At 59.5% G+C, this 13,804-nt stretch overlaps 1 protein-coding gene across 2 annotated transcripts in view; it reads right to left on the bottom strand.

Moving 5' to 3' along the window:
- Positions 1 to 4,577: 4,577 nt before the first annotated feature.
- Positions 4,578 to 13,804, bottom strand: part of PPP2R2C (protein phosphatase 2 regulatory subunit Bgamma) — a 36,795-nt gene continuing 27,568 nt past the window's right edge. For both annotated transcript variants that reach the window (XM_075544666.1, XM_075544667.1), the window contains exons 6-9: positions 11,077 to 11,241; positions 10,148 to 10,317; positions 7,631 to 7,722; positions 4,578 to 6,497 (exon numbers count right to left, since the gene is read on the bottom strand). In XM_075544666.1, the coding sequence (XP_075400781.1) occupies positions 6,206 to 6,497; positions 7,631 to 7,722; positions 10,148 to 10,317; positions 11,077 to 11,241 (719 nt within the window). In that variant the 3' untranslated portion in view covers positions 4,578 to 6,205. The remainder of the gene's footprint in view (positions 6,498 to 7,630; positions 7,723 to 10,147; positions 10,318 to 11,076; positions 11,242 to 13,804) is intronic.

The following is a 13,804-nucleotide window of genomic DNA, read 5'->3' as shown; positions in this document are numbered from 1 at the left end:
TCAGCTTTCTTCACCACATTTACTTGTTCACCCGCTTTGGCTTCAGCAGTTGTGTCGGGAGGGTGAGCATCGTAGAGTGCCAATTTATAAAGAAAGTATTCATGCATTGAGGGAGTGCTTGAGTAGAGCCTTGGTGTTTTTAATGGCCTCTCATGCATGTGAATGTTGGACGCTGAGTAAGGAAGACTGAGGAAGAATGGATGCATTTGAATTATGGTGCAGGCAAAAATGTTTCAAGTGCTATGCACAGACTGCTAGAAGGACAAACAGGCCTGTTCTGGAAGAAACCAGGTCGCTCCTTAAAGGCAAGGATGATGTGGCAGCTCTATAATCTCATGCCCACTTATGCAAAGGGGCGGAGTCTAGCCTGTCAATTAGGTCATAGTCAATGTATGGGCCTGGCCTTCTCCTGAGGAGTCTGGAAACTCCTGTCTTCCTCTCTGGAGGTGGGACACACTCTCTCTGCTTCATATTCCTGCTGACAAGCCACACGGAGCTACACTGATGGCAGCCAGAGCCCTAGAACTGGAGGAGCCACGTGGAGACTCATGCTAGCACTGAGATGCTTCCACCACCACTGGATCCACAAAATTTACCACCCACTGGCTTGTGAGCTTCCATTGCATGTGTTGCCTGAGTCTGAAGAGGAATTTATAGTCTGGTATTACAAATAGGGGCTAATGTCAGACTGACGGACTTGATCTGGACTGAACTGGGATGTTTTCTCAATATGCAATTGCTCTTTGATAAAAAGCTCTTATCCACACATGAGTGTCTATGAATTTGCTTCTCTAGTCCACCGGGGCTGACACAGATGGTGAGACTTCCATCTCACGTGCTTTGGACATGTTTTCAAGAGTGACATCATGCTGGGACAGTGGAGGGGCAGCGAAAAAGGTACAGCACCAGCAGGAGCACCTGTGTGATGGCGCAGGAATGGGCAGCACCGTGTTCTGTTGTCCACAGGGTGTCCTCAGAGAATGCCCCCCCCCAGGGAGCCTGACAGCATCCAGGTAGAGACCATGATTTTTATGTTAAGGACATTGCTGTTGGGGATGAACCACCCACAGCTCCAGCTTTCAGCGCCTGGTTGCTAAGAAACTGCCTCCGGATGCTGTCAGCAGGCTACTGTGTGAGAGGAGACCCCGTCCCTGGCTGGACACTGCTCTCAGCTTCCCTCCAGGCGGTTGGACTCTGGGCTTCCTGCCTGGTTCTCTGCCCCTGGTTCTGGAGTGCCCAAGCCCAGAGTTGAGAGGTCCCTCATCCAGGGAGCTCCCCAGGTCAGGGGCAGAGGGCTGGGCAGCTTTCCTAAGGGGGACACCTGGTGAGGGCTGTGCCACTGTCCTGAGTTTAGAAGCAGGAAATGGGGCTAAGGGCAATGCAGAGGCTGCAGGCCCCTGGGATGCCAGCCCCGTGAACCCGGTCCTCACCTTGCTGGGAAATCACATGGAATTGTCCATCGAATGGGGCCCTGGCTCCCCCTTTGCCTCCCCATAGGGGGGAACGCCCAGCTCCCAGCATCCCACGCAGACTTGGGAGGAACCCAGCAGGGCCACCGGTACAGGGACACACCCTCCCGCCCCCCAGTAGAGGGCTTTTGCAGAAGTAGCTTCTGGCTGGAGGAAAGTACAGAGCTGGCAGTCAGGGAACAGGGTGCTGCCGCTCACCCAGCCCCTCTGTTTTGCCGCTCCTGTCTCCGGTATCAGGTGCTTCCCAGGGCCAGAGTAGAGGCCAGAGCTTTCTCCGGAGCAGACCTGGAAGCCGAACGCATCCCTCTCTGGGCTTCCCACTGACCACAAGAGGTTGGACCCCAAGCCTAGTCTCATGAAAACCGTGTCCACTGATCTCTGACCCTGAATGCCTCCAACTGTGGCTGGGCTTATTCCTGGGAACCCTGGTGGCTCAGTGGTTAAAGCGCTGCTCTGCTAATCGCGCCATCTGTCGTTTGACACTGGCAGTCAGCTACCCCTTGAGAGAAAGAGGGGCAGGCTTTGAAACTGGGGTGGTGGTGGTGATGGCAGTTCTGCTCTGTCCACGGTGACGCTGGCCTGGAGCTCGCTGCTGTGGGTCTTACTGGAGGACCTGGGGCTTGGTGTTGGGTCCCAATGGCACCATGTGATCAGGCTTGCTAACCCGTCCTTCCAGAAAACCAGGGGGGATTGGAGCTCTCCTGCCTCCAGGCCCAGTGCAGGGCTGGGGTGCTGATTCTTCCGAGACCCAGGGGCCATGCCAGGCTCCCACTGAGGTGTCAGGCTCTTTGGTTTTCCAACAGGTTTCAGGTGTTCAGATACAGCCATCGGTCGTCCCACAACAGTTCCTGGTGAATTAGTCTTTCTCAACTCACTGCTGTCCCAGTGATGCAGACTCATAGTGGTCCCACCAGGTGGGATAGAACTGCCTGCCCAAAGCCTCGTCTTTCCCCCTCAGGACAGCTGGTGGGTTTGAACTGCTTACCACTATGCCACCACGATCTGAACCAAGTGGAGCACTGACGAACTTGTTTGTATGTCTGCCCACATAAGACTGCAGGTGAAAGCTACAGAGTGGTGTCTGCCACGGCCTGAGCTGTTGGCTTCTGACAGCCAGGGGGCACTGGCCACATGCCAGGGGTATACCTGGCTCCCCTGGGCAGAAAGTGACCCTGCGTCCAGGCCTTGGCACGCCTCGTTCTGTCCTGGCTGCCTCTCCCTTCATGGTGCATGGTGCACACCCTGCAGTAGCTTGGGTAGAGGCTCACACTGAGTCTGGGTTTGGCCACCTGACGTTTTTAGTTTCTGGTGGGTGTGTCTGCGAGAGCTGCCAAGACAAACTCGGCAGCTTAACCCCTGGGTTCCTCTCGCCATTCTCCCGTGTCATCTCCAAGGGCAGCGTCAGGCGTGGGCATGGCCGGCTCCTTCTGGAAGGTCCAGGGGAGATGTGTGCCGTGCCCTTCCAGAGCCCACATCTCCAGGTTCAGAGCCACCATGGCAGCCCGAGTCCTCGTGTCCCCTCCTTGACCCATCTTCTGTCACCTCTCTGTCCCTCTTGCATGTGAGGTGCCAGGAGCAATGGCTCCGAGGGGAGGCCGAGCCTTCCCCTCCCACCATGCCTGCCAGAACTGGACACAAGGCCGGGGGTCAAGTCTACCACCACCACAGATGCCCAAGCCCCTGAGAGCAGCACAGGGAAATGCACGTGTGGGGTCATCATGCCAGGGTGGACACCTGATCTCTGCCCTCTCGGGTCCCCATTCCTGGGGACACAGAGGCCTCATATCTGAGGGGGGACACTGGATGAGGGGTCAGCCAAACCCAGTCCTGACGCTCATTCACGGTGTGACCATCTCATCCTGGGCCTCAGATTCCTCATGGGCACTATGTCCTTGGGGTGGGTGTGAGGGCTGAGAAAGAGACTTGGGCCGCATGGACAGGGAGTGAGCAAGGCTGCAGCCATGTTCAAGTAGATTTGGGTTGCTATACATTGGTCACTCTGTGTTTGATTGTTTCCCAGGGTTAAAGTGAGAGTCTTGGATGTTAGTTACTATTTGAGCCCTGCTTGGAGGCGAGTCGCCCCCATCAGTCCACCCCACATACACACACACACACTGGCTTTCACAGTGATTGTTAGGTGTGTTAAGGAGTGGCCATTGGACAGCCAACATAGGATAATGATGACAGACTTCTTCTTTGATGGGCTCAGAGTTTCCTGTTCTTTCTGTGTCTTAAGGTTTTGTGTGGCCTGTCGACAGTTCTGAGAATGAGGGCTGAAGTGAAGGGAAGGTGTTTTGAGAAGGATGATGGCAACGAACGTACAGGTGTGCTTGACACAATGGATGGATGGATGGATTGTGATGGGAGTTGTGCGAGCCCCCAATAAAATGATTTCAAAAAGAATGATAGTCCACCCGCACGTGATATGGACAGAATAAACCAGTATAAATGTCACTCATTCAAGAACCCACCAAACAGCCTTAGTTGTTCGACAGGTGCTCCATCGGCGAGCCTCCTAAAAATAAAACCCGTTTTCCTCGTTCTCTGTTCCACTCGGTTATTAGTCGGGCTCCACGGCTCCGGGGCAAAGGCCCAATACTTGGGCTGACAGCTACACACACCTGCCGAGAGCCCCACGGATCCGTCGGTGGGGGCTTCCGAGCTGTGCTTCCAGCACTGAGAGGAGGTTGCCCAGTTCCTCTCAACTCGCGGGGGACCCCTCACAGAGGAGAGCTGCCCCACGGGGTTTCCCAGGCTGGTGTCTGTACAGGCTCTTCCCCAGCTCGACTCCAAATGACTCGACTCCAAATGACCCGACCCCCTTCAACTGCAGCGAGGCCCAGCACCTCCCTCCCAGTCATTGTTACGTGTGAGCTTATAGCTGGAGCTACTCAGGGTTAGCTCCAACTGGTCATTGATGGAGTCAGAGCTCCAGAAAGCCCATCCCGGAAGCAGGACGAGCCAATCCTCCTGGCAAACCTGGCTCCCCTGCTGATGCCACATGTCCCCCCACCCACCCACCAGCCATCATGTTGCTCCTGATGGGACACCCCTCCCTGCTGTTATGGGTGGGCCTCAAACACCAATAACATTTGAACCCCCTTTTAGAGGTAACATTTCTTATTTTATTGGAAAAGCTGGTATTAACATATTTATAATCTTATTCAACAGGTGGATACTTTGTGAGACACCCCCCTCCCCCCAAAAAAAAGCCCAAACCACAAAACAACAGAATGCAACCATGAGTCACAGGGCCCCAGCCAGCATGTCCCACACTTCGAGGGCCATCTCAGCAAGGCCAGCAAATCCGTGGCCACCAGGCCACCAGCCAGGCAGCCAAGAGACTAAGAAGTCCCAACACAGAAAGGACCGGCCCTTTGTCCAGCCCCCGCCCTGCCCCCCAGCTTCATTTCCCAACACACGTTTGGCGTTGGATGCTTTTCTCCCCAAGAGTAGCGTCTCCTTCCTTTCTCCTCCTCCCTCTTTCTTGGTCTTCCTGCCTCCCCTCCCTCCTCCTTTCTCTCCTGCCTCCCTCCCTCCACCTCCCTCTCCCTCCCTCCAGGCTGGCTAACAACCATGGACCACAGAAGTCAAGCACCGGAAACTACTCGGGGCAGCCTCCTGTAAAGCACCCTGCAGATGTGGACCTGGGAGGTGGCATGTACTCAGCAGGCCAGTTGGTGGTGGCCTCCAGCTGAGCTGCTGGCCCCCGCTGAGCCCAGTAACCTCGAAGGGGCAGGGCCATGCCAAGTGTCTGTCTGAAGAACCTCAGGCCCTCGGAGGTGGGTTTTGGCTTCTTGGGGTTTCCGTACAAGTGACCGCATTCTGCATCCTCTTGACAGGAGAACGAGAGTGGCCCCCGGGCCGTCTGCCTACGTGAGTGTCACTGTGTACATGTGAGACTGCCCAGTAGGCTTGTGCTCTGACACACGTGGACAGCTGCCCGCGGGAGCATCTCCCCTGGGCAGCCTCCTGGGTCCTGGTGCACCTTGTAGAAAAGGCTGGACGCTGTGCAGGACCTAGCAGGAGCCAGCAGCTCTGCTGCGGATCCTGAATCCTGAATCCCCAGGAGCGGAGGGCACAGAGTAGCCGTCTGCAGGGAGTGGGGAGCTGGTGTGGAAGGAACTTGGAGCTTGGCCACAAGGACCCACCCCCCTGCCCCATCTCCTGAGGCTGCCCCTGAGACTGGGTCCTCAGAAGCACGTTCTAAGTGGCCCTAACATGCAATTTACTTTCAGAGGCAGTTTGGTTCATCTGGAAAGTAGCTGTGGGTGTTGACATGGAGTGAGGTGAGGGGTCACGGTGGTGGCTGTTCCCAACAGGAGCAGGAAGTGCTGTCAGGGCAGGGTGAGGGCCGAGCCCCTCTGGAGTCCAACGGGCATCTCACCTGCTCCATCTCCCTCTGCAGCCAGGGCCTTTTTAGAACCTGCTGGGCTAGAAACCACCTGCCCAGACAGCTGCCCACAGACTGGCCCTGCCTGGACACAGGGCTGGGTTGAGACCTGTGTCCCCTCCTCTGGAACCTTGGAGCATTTGGAGATGCAAAGATCATCTACACAGCGGCTGTGCACGGCCAGAAACCCCGGGGGTGCCCTGCTGGAAGGACACCAGTCTGCGAGCCCAGCAAGAACGGCGCCCCGCCCCCAGCTCCTGGGCGCGGGGGGGGGGGGGGGGAATGACTTGAAGGGGTGAAGGGGCGCTGGGCTCGGGGTGGGGGTGGGAGGCGGCGCGGGTCCCTACTGCATCTCGGAGCTGACCTTGTCCTGGAAGATGTAGAGGTTGTTGGTGGCGGCAATGGCGATGATGTTCTCAGCCGGGTGCCAGGCCGTGTGCAGGATCTTCTTGGTGAAGTCCAGGCTGTCCACGCTGATGTCGTCGCGCCGACGCTTGCCGCCGGCGCACACGCGGCGCGGCTTGAGCACGGCGCGCGGCTTGCTGCTCTCGCGCGAGGCCTCCAGCGTCACGTCGCGCTTGGTGTTGCGATCGAACATGCGGAAGAAGTTGTTGTAGGCTCCGGTCATGATGACGCTGTGGATTGGCATGGGTCAGGCGCGGGCAGTCAAGCCCAGGGGCAGCCCCGGATGTGGGGGCCGGGGGTGGTCAACAAGGCCCTGGGGGAAATCGGGGGCGGGGGAGGGGAGGCAGCACCAAGCCCCTGGAGTGGACACAGGTCAGTGAGGCCCGGGGCGGGGGTGAGGACAGCCCCAAGCCCCAGCGGTGGGCAGTGTGGACCAGCACACCCCCCATGTGGTCTGCAGTTCACCTCCTGGTGGTGGGAACACTCGGGGTACCACAAATGCCCCTGGTGGAGCAGAGAGTGGTCTTGAAATGCCCTCTCCTCCTAGGTCTAACAAAAGCGCCCCCACCCACTCCATCCCAGGCGCTGGGCATGTCGTCCCTGGGCCCGTGCCTCCGTGCCTCCTGGAGGCTGGGTGCACCCAGGTTGATGGGCTCCCAGGTGGGCAGGTCCCACTGCCCTGCCGTGTGCTCCTGGTTCTATCCCCCACCCAGAACCCCACAGCCACAGAGGGTCATCGCAGCTGAGTTCTCAGGGCCAAGAAGCCCAGGTCACCTCAGGGGACAGGTCTGGCACTGAGACAGCCGCCCCAAGGAGGAGCTTTGCCCTGGCCCAGGGTCTTCACTGCTCTTGTCCCTTAGCATCCCAGCTCAGAGCCCCACACTGTCTCAGTAAGGAGATTTTCATGGTTCGGAACCACAGCCTTGCTGAAGTTGCAGCCCACAAAGCCCCCTGCTGATCCTGAAGCGCCCCCCCACCCACCCATGTTCCCATAAGCCCCTGCTGCCCAGAGCCCAGAGCTGTGTCCTTAGGGCAGGCACTGGGAGCAAGACTGCTGCTGTCCCCAAGCAGAGGTCTGATGTGGGGCTTCTGTGCTGGAGGAGGGGCTGTCTCGGAGAAGGGGGGATGGACAGTGATGACGACTGCCCAAGAAGACCCCTCACCCCACATGCACTCCTTCTGGGGGGATGGCTATGTGGTCATGGACCGTGGTGGGCAAGGGCAGGGGCTCCGGAACAGACTGGGGACAGTTTCTTCTCCTGTCCTGGCAGCAGAAAAGGGACTTGTCAGGGCACCCTGCCCGTGGGTAAGGCCATGGGGAGCGGAGGCCCCAGCGTGAGGCTGGGTTTTGTGGCAGGCTCACCTGTCACCCCCGTTCCAGGTGCACTCGAACTTGTCGAAGATGCAGTCATTCTCGTAGAGGGAGCAGAGCTTGCCTCGCAGGTATTCGTGCACCTGGAGAAGAGGCCATGAGGGGGCCGCAGCCAGGGGTCAGGATCAGAGTCCAGAGACCAACCGTCACAGCACCAAGGGCAGGGCAGGACCCAGTGTAGGCCCCACCCCTCCTGGCATGAGACCTCAGACAAGTCTCCCCTGGGCTCCGCACCTGGTGGTGGGCAGGGAAAGGGGTGGGGGGCACAGCAGGCCCAGGCAGCCCTGCCCTCAACTGTGGTGATGGTAGGCGAGGGGTTCTGCCACGCTGGCTGGGAAGGCTGCACCCGCTCAGCTGGGCTCTGCAGCTAGCCCAGGCCACACAGCACACTGTGGCAGATGTGGGCTGTTCCCATTGTGACTGCTGAGCCCAGGTGGCAGGGACCCCCACATGTGCAGGGACAGGCAGCAGTTGGGGGCACACTCCCAGCTATGCCTTTGGCAGACCTGGGGAACCCTGTTTCATCCCATCTGGAGAAGGGGGGCCTGTGGAGGGTGACTGTCCCTGAGGTGTTCCCCCTCCCGCTGGGCATGAAATGGCCAGGCTAGGGCAGTCTGCCGAGGGGGGGCGATGGGCGGCTAAGGGGTTCAGCCTGAGGCAGCAAACCGGCCACATGTCCAAGGTAAGAGAAAGCTCATTACCTAAAGGCCACCATCCTCCTCTGGCTGGGAGCCTCCTGTGCACTCTGAGACCCCGAGAGCATGTCCCTCCCTCAGCGGCTCTCGGCTGCATGGGTAGGGCTCTCCCCGTTGCCCCAGATTTCTGCCCCGGACCCAGCATGCAGTTATGGCTGCTACGACCCTGCCACATGGAGGGCCCCAACCTGGGAAGCTCCTACCCCACCTTCTCTGTGGTCACTGCCCACCCACCCCACCTTCTCTGCGGTCACTGCCCACCCGCTAAGAGCTACCTGTCACAACCTCAGCTCCCTACTCCACCCCAGCCCTCAGCCCACCACCCAGGCTCCTGCCCCAGCCCTTGGGCACCACCTGTCCCTGCAAAGATGACCCTCACCACTCTGAGTCCTCACCTCCACTGACCCCTGGTCTCCCAGCCACCCCCCACTTCTGCGCTTCCAGCTCCCACCCCATTTCTTGGTCGAGTGACATCAGGTCAGGGGGCCTCGTTGTATCTGTTGCTCCCTGAATGGGGAGGAACCTCAGTGTGAGGGGCACTAAAGGAGACCTTCCCCCCCCCCCCACTGTGTGGCCGTCTCCCACCCTGAGCAGGTGTGTGAGCTGTCTGTGCTGCTGCGTCTTAGTCCTTGAAGTCTCCCTCCTGTTCTGGTCCAAACTCAGTGTTCCGTCCCGCCCTCTGATGCCAGGTGCGGGAGGGCTTGCTTCCACCAGGGTCACCATGCCACTCAGTTCCATTTTCTTCAACAAATGGGCAGGAAAACGCCCATCTGACTCCCAGGGCAGATGGAGGCTTGGAGAGGCCGAGGTGCCCTGTCCCCCACCTTTCCTCCCTCCCCTCAACTCCAGGGATGGAAGAGCATGATTCCCCAGTGCTGAGACTCAACTGCAGTCAAGATATAAGGAAAGCCTGGGGAAGGTCTCAGGGACTCTTGTGCCGCCCTGAGAAGACGTATGCCAGACCAGGTGATGCAGCCCTCATAGCCGCCTCCATCCTGTCTGGAATGCAGGTGTGGTGTCCAGAAGTGGAACAGCTGCTTGTGGCCATAAGGCACGGCAGGTGGAGGTGGAAGACCAGCTCCCTCATGATGGTGGGCTGGCCTCCAGAAGGAGCCTGGGACACAGGAGTCACGGGTCAACTGACCTCCCCTGTGAGTGATGGCAGTACTGGTAGTGGTGCTACCCTGGCTGTGGTCCATCTGCCACCTAGTGGGCACCTATGGGCCTCCCCTGCCCATATGTGCCCCGCCCACAACCCGACAGTCATTGTCCGAGTGGGAGATGTGTTTTTCTCAGTAATGATGACAAGAACCGTATTATCGCCTCCCCATGGTGCCAGCTGCAAACACATAGCATCATCAAAAACTGCCGTCCCTTCCTCTCAGCCCCTCCTTCACCTGAATCCCAGTGGAAAACAGCACCCCTCTCACCCAAGTCTGAGCAAGCACGCGTCTGGTACTGGGGGTGCCCCTGCACCCCGTCTGCCATGGTGCCCTCTTCTGGGCACCCAGTGGGGGGTGTAGGATTCAGAGGCCATCACCATCTGCCCAGGGGAGGGGCATGGCCGGCACCCACATTGCCCAGCCTGTGCACACCTCTGCCCCCACGCATGCCTCACCCCGACCGAGGGCCCTGGGTCCTGAGCCTCCGGGCTAGCCACCAGCTGCCACCCATGGGGAGCAAGATAGACCCTCTACGGTGAGAAGAGCAGTGGGCACCCCATGTACCCACACCTGCATGAGGGCCATGTCCCCACCCACTCCCTCAAGAATTCTCAGGGAATGCTGGCCTGGGGCACCTCCCACCAGCCTACCTGGTAGGTCTCCACAGGTCCTGCCTCCATGTTCAAGTCCCAGACCTTCACGGTGAGGTAGTCCCGGGTCAGCATGTACCGACCGCTGTGGCTGAACTTCACGTCAGACACAGAGGAGATGATCTCAGAGAAGAAGGAGCGGTTACTGGGGTCTTCCGGCTCCTCAAAGACTGCAGGGGTGAGGGTGATAGGGCTGCTGAAATCGGGGCCCAGACTGCTGGCCCACTCACAGCTCCAACACATCCCCCTTGCTCCAGGGCTCCCCATCCTGCCTGCTGCCCCAGCTTGACCCCTCGCCTGCTGCCCAGAGCCCAGGCCTGGAGAGGTGAGGTGGCGAAGGACTCGCCTCCAGATCTCCCTGCAGAGGCCCCAGTGGGAACCCTGGCCTGGTCTTGGCCTCAACCGATCACTAGGGCAATCCCTGGTGCCCACCCACAGCCGCTGCAACGAGCCCACCAAAATTCCCTTTGGGTGAAGCAGCAGGTTCAGTGAGGATCGGCAGCTGTCTGTACCCTGTGTCTGCAAGCGCGAGTGGTGGTGGAGAGGCAGAACAAGAGCCCCGACATGCCCTAGGCTCATGTGGCCCCTACCCTGCTTCTTGCACCACGTAGCAAAGACCACCAAGAACAGCCCCTGAAGCACTGAGCCCTTGAAGGAGGGGAGGGGCCTGCCCGAATTGGGGACGGAGCTTCTGGGACCAAACCCCAAGTGGTTCCTGGCCTCTGGATGGGGGTTCCAGGACCTCAGGTACACTCCCTCCCCCTCCCCACCTCGCTGGGACCGGCCACCGCCAGGCCCCGACTGCACAGAGACCATGGTGGCAGCAGCAGGCCACCTGGAACACACTGTCGGCCCCGCCCCTGGGTGGAGCCCTGTCCCGGCCCCGCCCCCGCCAGGGTGGAGCCCCACTCGCTGGCTCTCTCGCTCACGCTTGGCGTGCTGGTCGCACAGGGCGGCAGCCCGCATGTCGCACAGGCGCAGGGAGCCCTTGCTGCTGCTGTAGACGAAGAGATTGCAGTGGTGCGGGTGGAACTCGGAGGCCGTGATCACCTCCGTCAGCTCCTCCATGTTGGCCGGCTTGATGTCCACGATGTCTGTGCGGGTCAAGGAGAGGCCGGGGCAGATGCGGACCTGCAGCGCCCCCGCCCACCCCTCCCCGCGGGCCTGGCCCCCGCCTCTCCCATCACCCCAATTCCCCTGAGAGCCCTGTCCCCTCACACTCTACCCACCTCTCCCACAGCCCCGCCCACGCAGACACCCCCCCCACACACACAGCCCGCCCACCCCCGACCTCTCCCCTACAGGCCTGCCCCCGGGTGGATGGACTAGGACACAGTTGGGCGCTACAGAGGAACTGGGGTGCCCGACCCCGCTGAGCCTGGGCTGACCTGTCCCTGGAGATTCTGGCCTGGTAGGGGACCCAGTGTTCCCTGTGACCCAGCATCCTCCTGTGTGCATGCAATGCCCAGGGTGAGAGGAACCGGGGCTGGGATTCAAGCCCTGTCACTTCTTGGCCAGGCGGCCACCTCTCCATGCCTCAGTATTCAGATTTGTGAAATGGGCTAACCAGTTCAACCAGAAGCGTTCCTGTGAAGGTCCTCAGAGACAAAGCCCGTGATACACAGCTGACATGTTGAGGAGGGGGGCTGCCAATGCTACTGGCTGACCTGGACATTCCGCACCGCCCCCCCTCCCCATTCCTGAAGCCCCTCTGCTCTCCACCCGCCAACAGGTGCCCGCCCCAGAGAAGGCGACAACCCAGAAGACGCCTCAGAGAAAGGTCCGAGGGGCTTCCTCCAGAGAAGGTGCTGCAGACAAGATTCCAGAGAAGCCGCCACCACAGAAGGCTCCCCAGAGAAAACTCCACAGAGAAGGCACCTTAGGGAAGGTTCCTCCAGAGAAGTCTCCCCCAAGAAGGATCCATCCAAGAAGGGCCCACCAGAAGGTTTCACCAGCCATTCCTCCAGAGAGGGTCCACAGAGCAGGTTTCTCCATGGGACAAGGCTCCACAGAGTCGGCTCCCTTAAAGAGCTCAGCAGGGAAGCTCCATGGGACAAGGGTCCACAGAGCAGACATTTTGTGAAGGCGTGCAGCCAGGCACGTCGACAATATCTCAGGGCAGAACGCAACCCAGTCACACACAGCTGACTGCAGGCTCCTGTGAGAGCGGCCCGGTCCCTGTGAGCAGTCTGGTCCCTGTGAGAGAGGCTGGTTCCTGTGAGCAGGCTGGTCCCTATGTGTGAACTGGTCCCTGTCCGCTGCCTGGTTCAGCCCGCGTGAGGGGCAGAGAGGAAGGTGAAACAGTGGGCCGGAGCCTCCAGCTTCCCTCTAGTCCCATTTCCTCAGAGCAGCCGTTCAGTCCAGGTTAGGGGGCACAGGTGGCACCTTTGAGACCCCGCCTTGAGTCCCTAGTGGCTCCTACTAGTCCAGCAGTGCTCCATTGGCAGGGCTCAAAGTAGGCTTGTCCTCAGTGCCACCTGCCACCTTCCCAGGAGACCTGATCCAGCAGTCTGTGTGCAGACTTCTGCAGACACCAAGGGGACCACCTGACCCCTGGAGCCTGGCCCCCACTGCTCAAGAGACTCCACACCGAGGGTCATGTCAGAGAGGGTCAACAGCTCGAATCTCATCACACATGTGCCATGTCACCTTGAGTAGCACCTCTGCTTCCTAGATGCATGTCCCCTTACCTGGACACCTCACCTGCGCAGGTGGGCACTTCATTGCCTGGCCACCCCTCTCACTTGAGTAGGTGGGAATCCCTCCCATCTGAGCATGCAAGTACTCCCTTAACTGAACAGGCTGACAGCCCTCACCTGGACAGGTAGGCACCCCCTCACCTGGGAAGGTGGCCACCCCCGCACCTGAACAGCTCTTACTTGGACAGGTAGGCATCCATCTCACCTTGGCAGGCAAGTATTCCCTCACCTGGACACCCCTTTCATCTGAGCAGGCAGGCCCTAGCACTGAAAGTCACCCATTCATCCACTGGGCAAGCCTCTGCTGAGCCCCTCAGCCCCAAGTCAGGAGGTAAAGTGAATGTATCACTGCCTGAGTAGTCAAGGGGAGAGAGCAAGAGTGTAAGTGTGGTGGCAGTCAGAAACTTGAACCCTAAAGCAGGGCCCAACGGTTGCTATGGAGACAGCCCTGGAGACAGGCATGAGCAGAAGCTGAGCCCCTGGGCACCAATATGGTGCAGACAGTGTGAGGAGGACCCGACAGGAGTGCCCACTGCCTCCAGTTGGCCCCCTTCCATTCCCACTGTGCTGGAGTTGGAGAGGTTTCCCCCTGGAGCTTAGTACCAAGGGTGGAGTGAGAGAAGACGGGTGGGAGCAAGCTGTTGTCATGGCAACCAAGCAGCCTGGAAGCAGAGTCTGAATCCCACTTGAGCATGGAACAGCATCACTGAGCCAGGGGCAGACCCCTGCTTTCCTGCAAACAGGAGGGTGGACCGAGAGTTCTGCAGGATGGTCCTAGAGACCATCAAAGCCCAGCAGAGGGGCTTCTAGGAGCCTAGTCCTCCCCACTCCTGCAGCCCCCTGAATCAGAACCACACTCTCCGGATCCCACACACTGTCAGAGGGCGTAGGGCTCCGGGAGCGAGGGTGCTCCTGACTGCTCAGATTCTGAGAGCAGCCCAGGGATGTGACGGGGACA

This window comes from Tenrec ecaudatus, chromosome 3, assembly GCF_050624435.1.
Source record: "Tenrec ecaudatus isolate mTenEca1 chromosome 3, mTenEca1.hap1, whole genome shotgun sequence".
NCBI lineage: Eukaryota > Metazoa > Chordata > Mammalia > Afrosoricida > Tenrecidae > Tenrec > Tenrec ecaudatus.
This window is presented reverse-complemented; position numbering and strand designations above follow the sequence as displayed.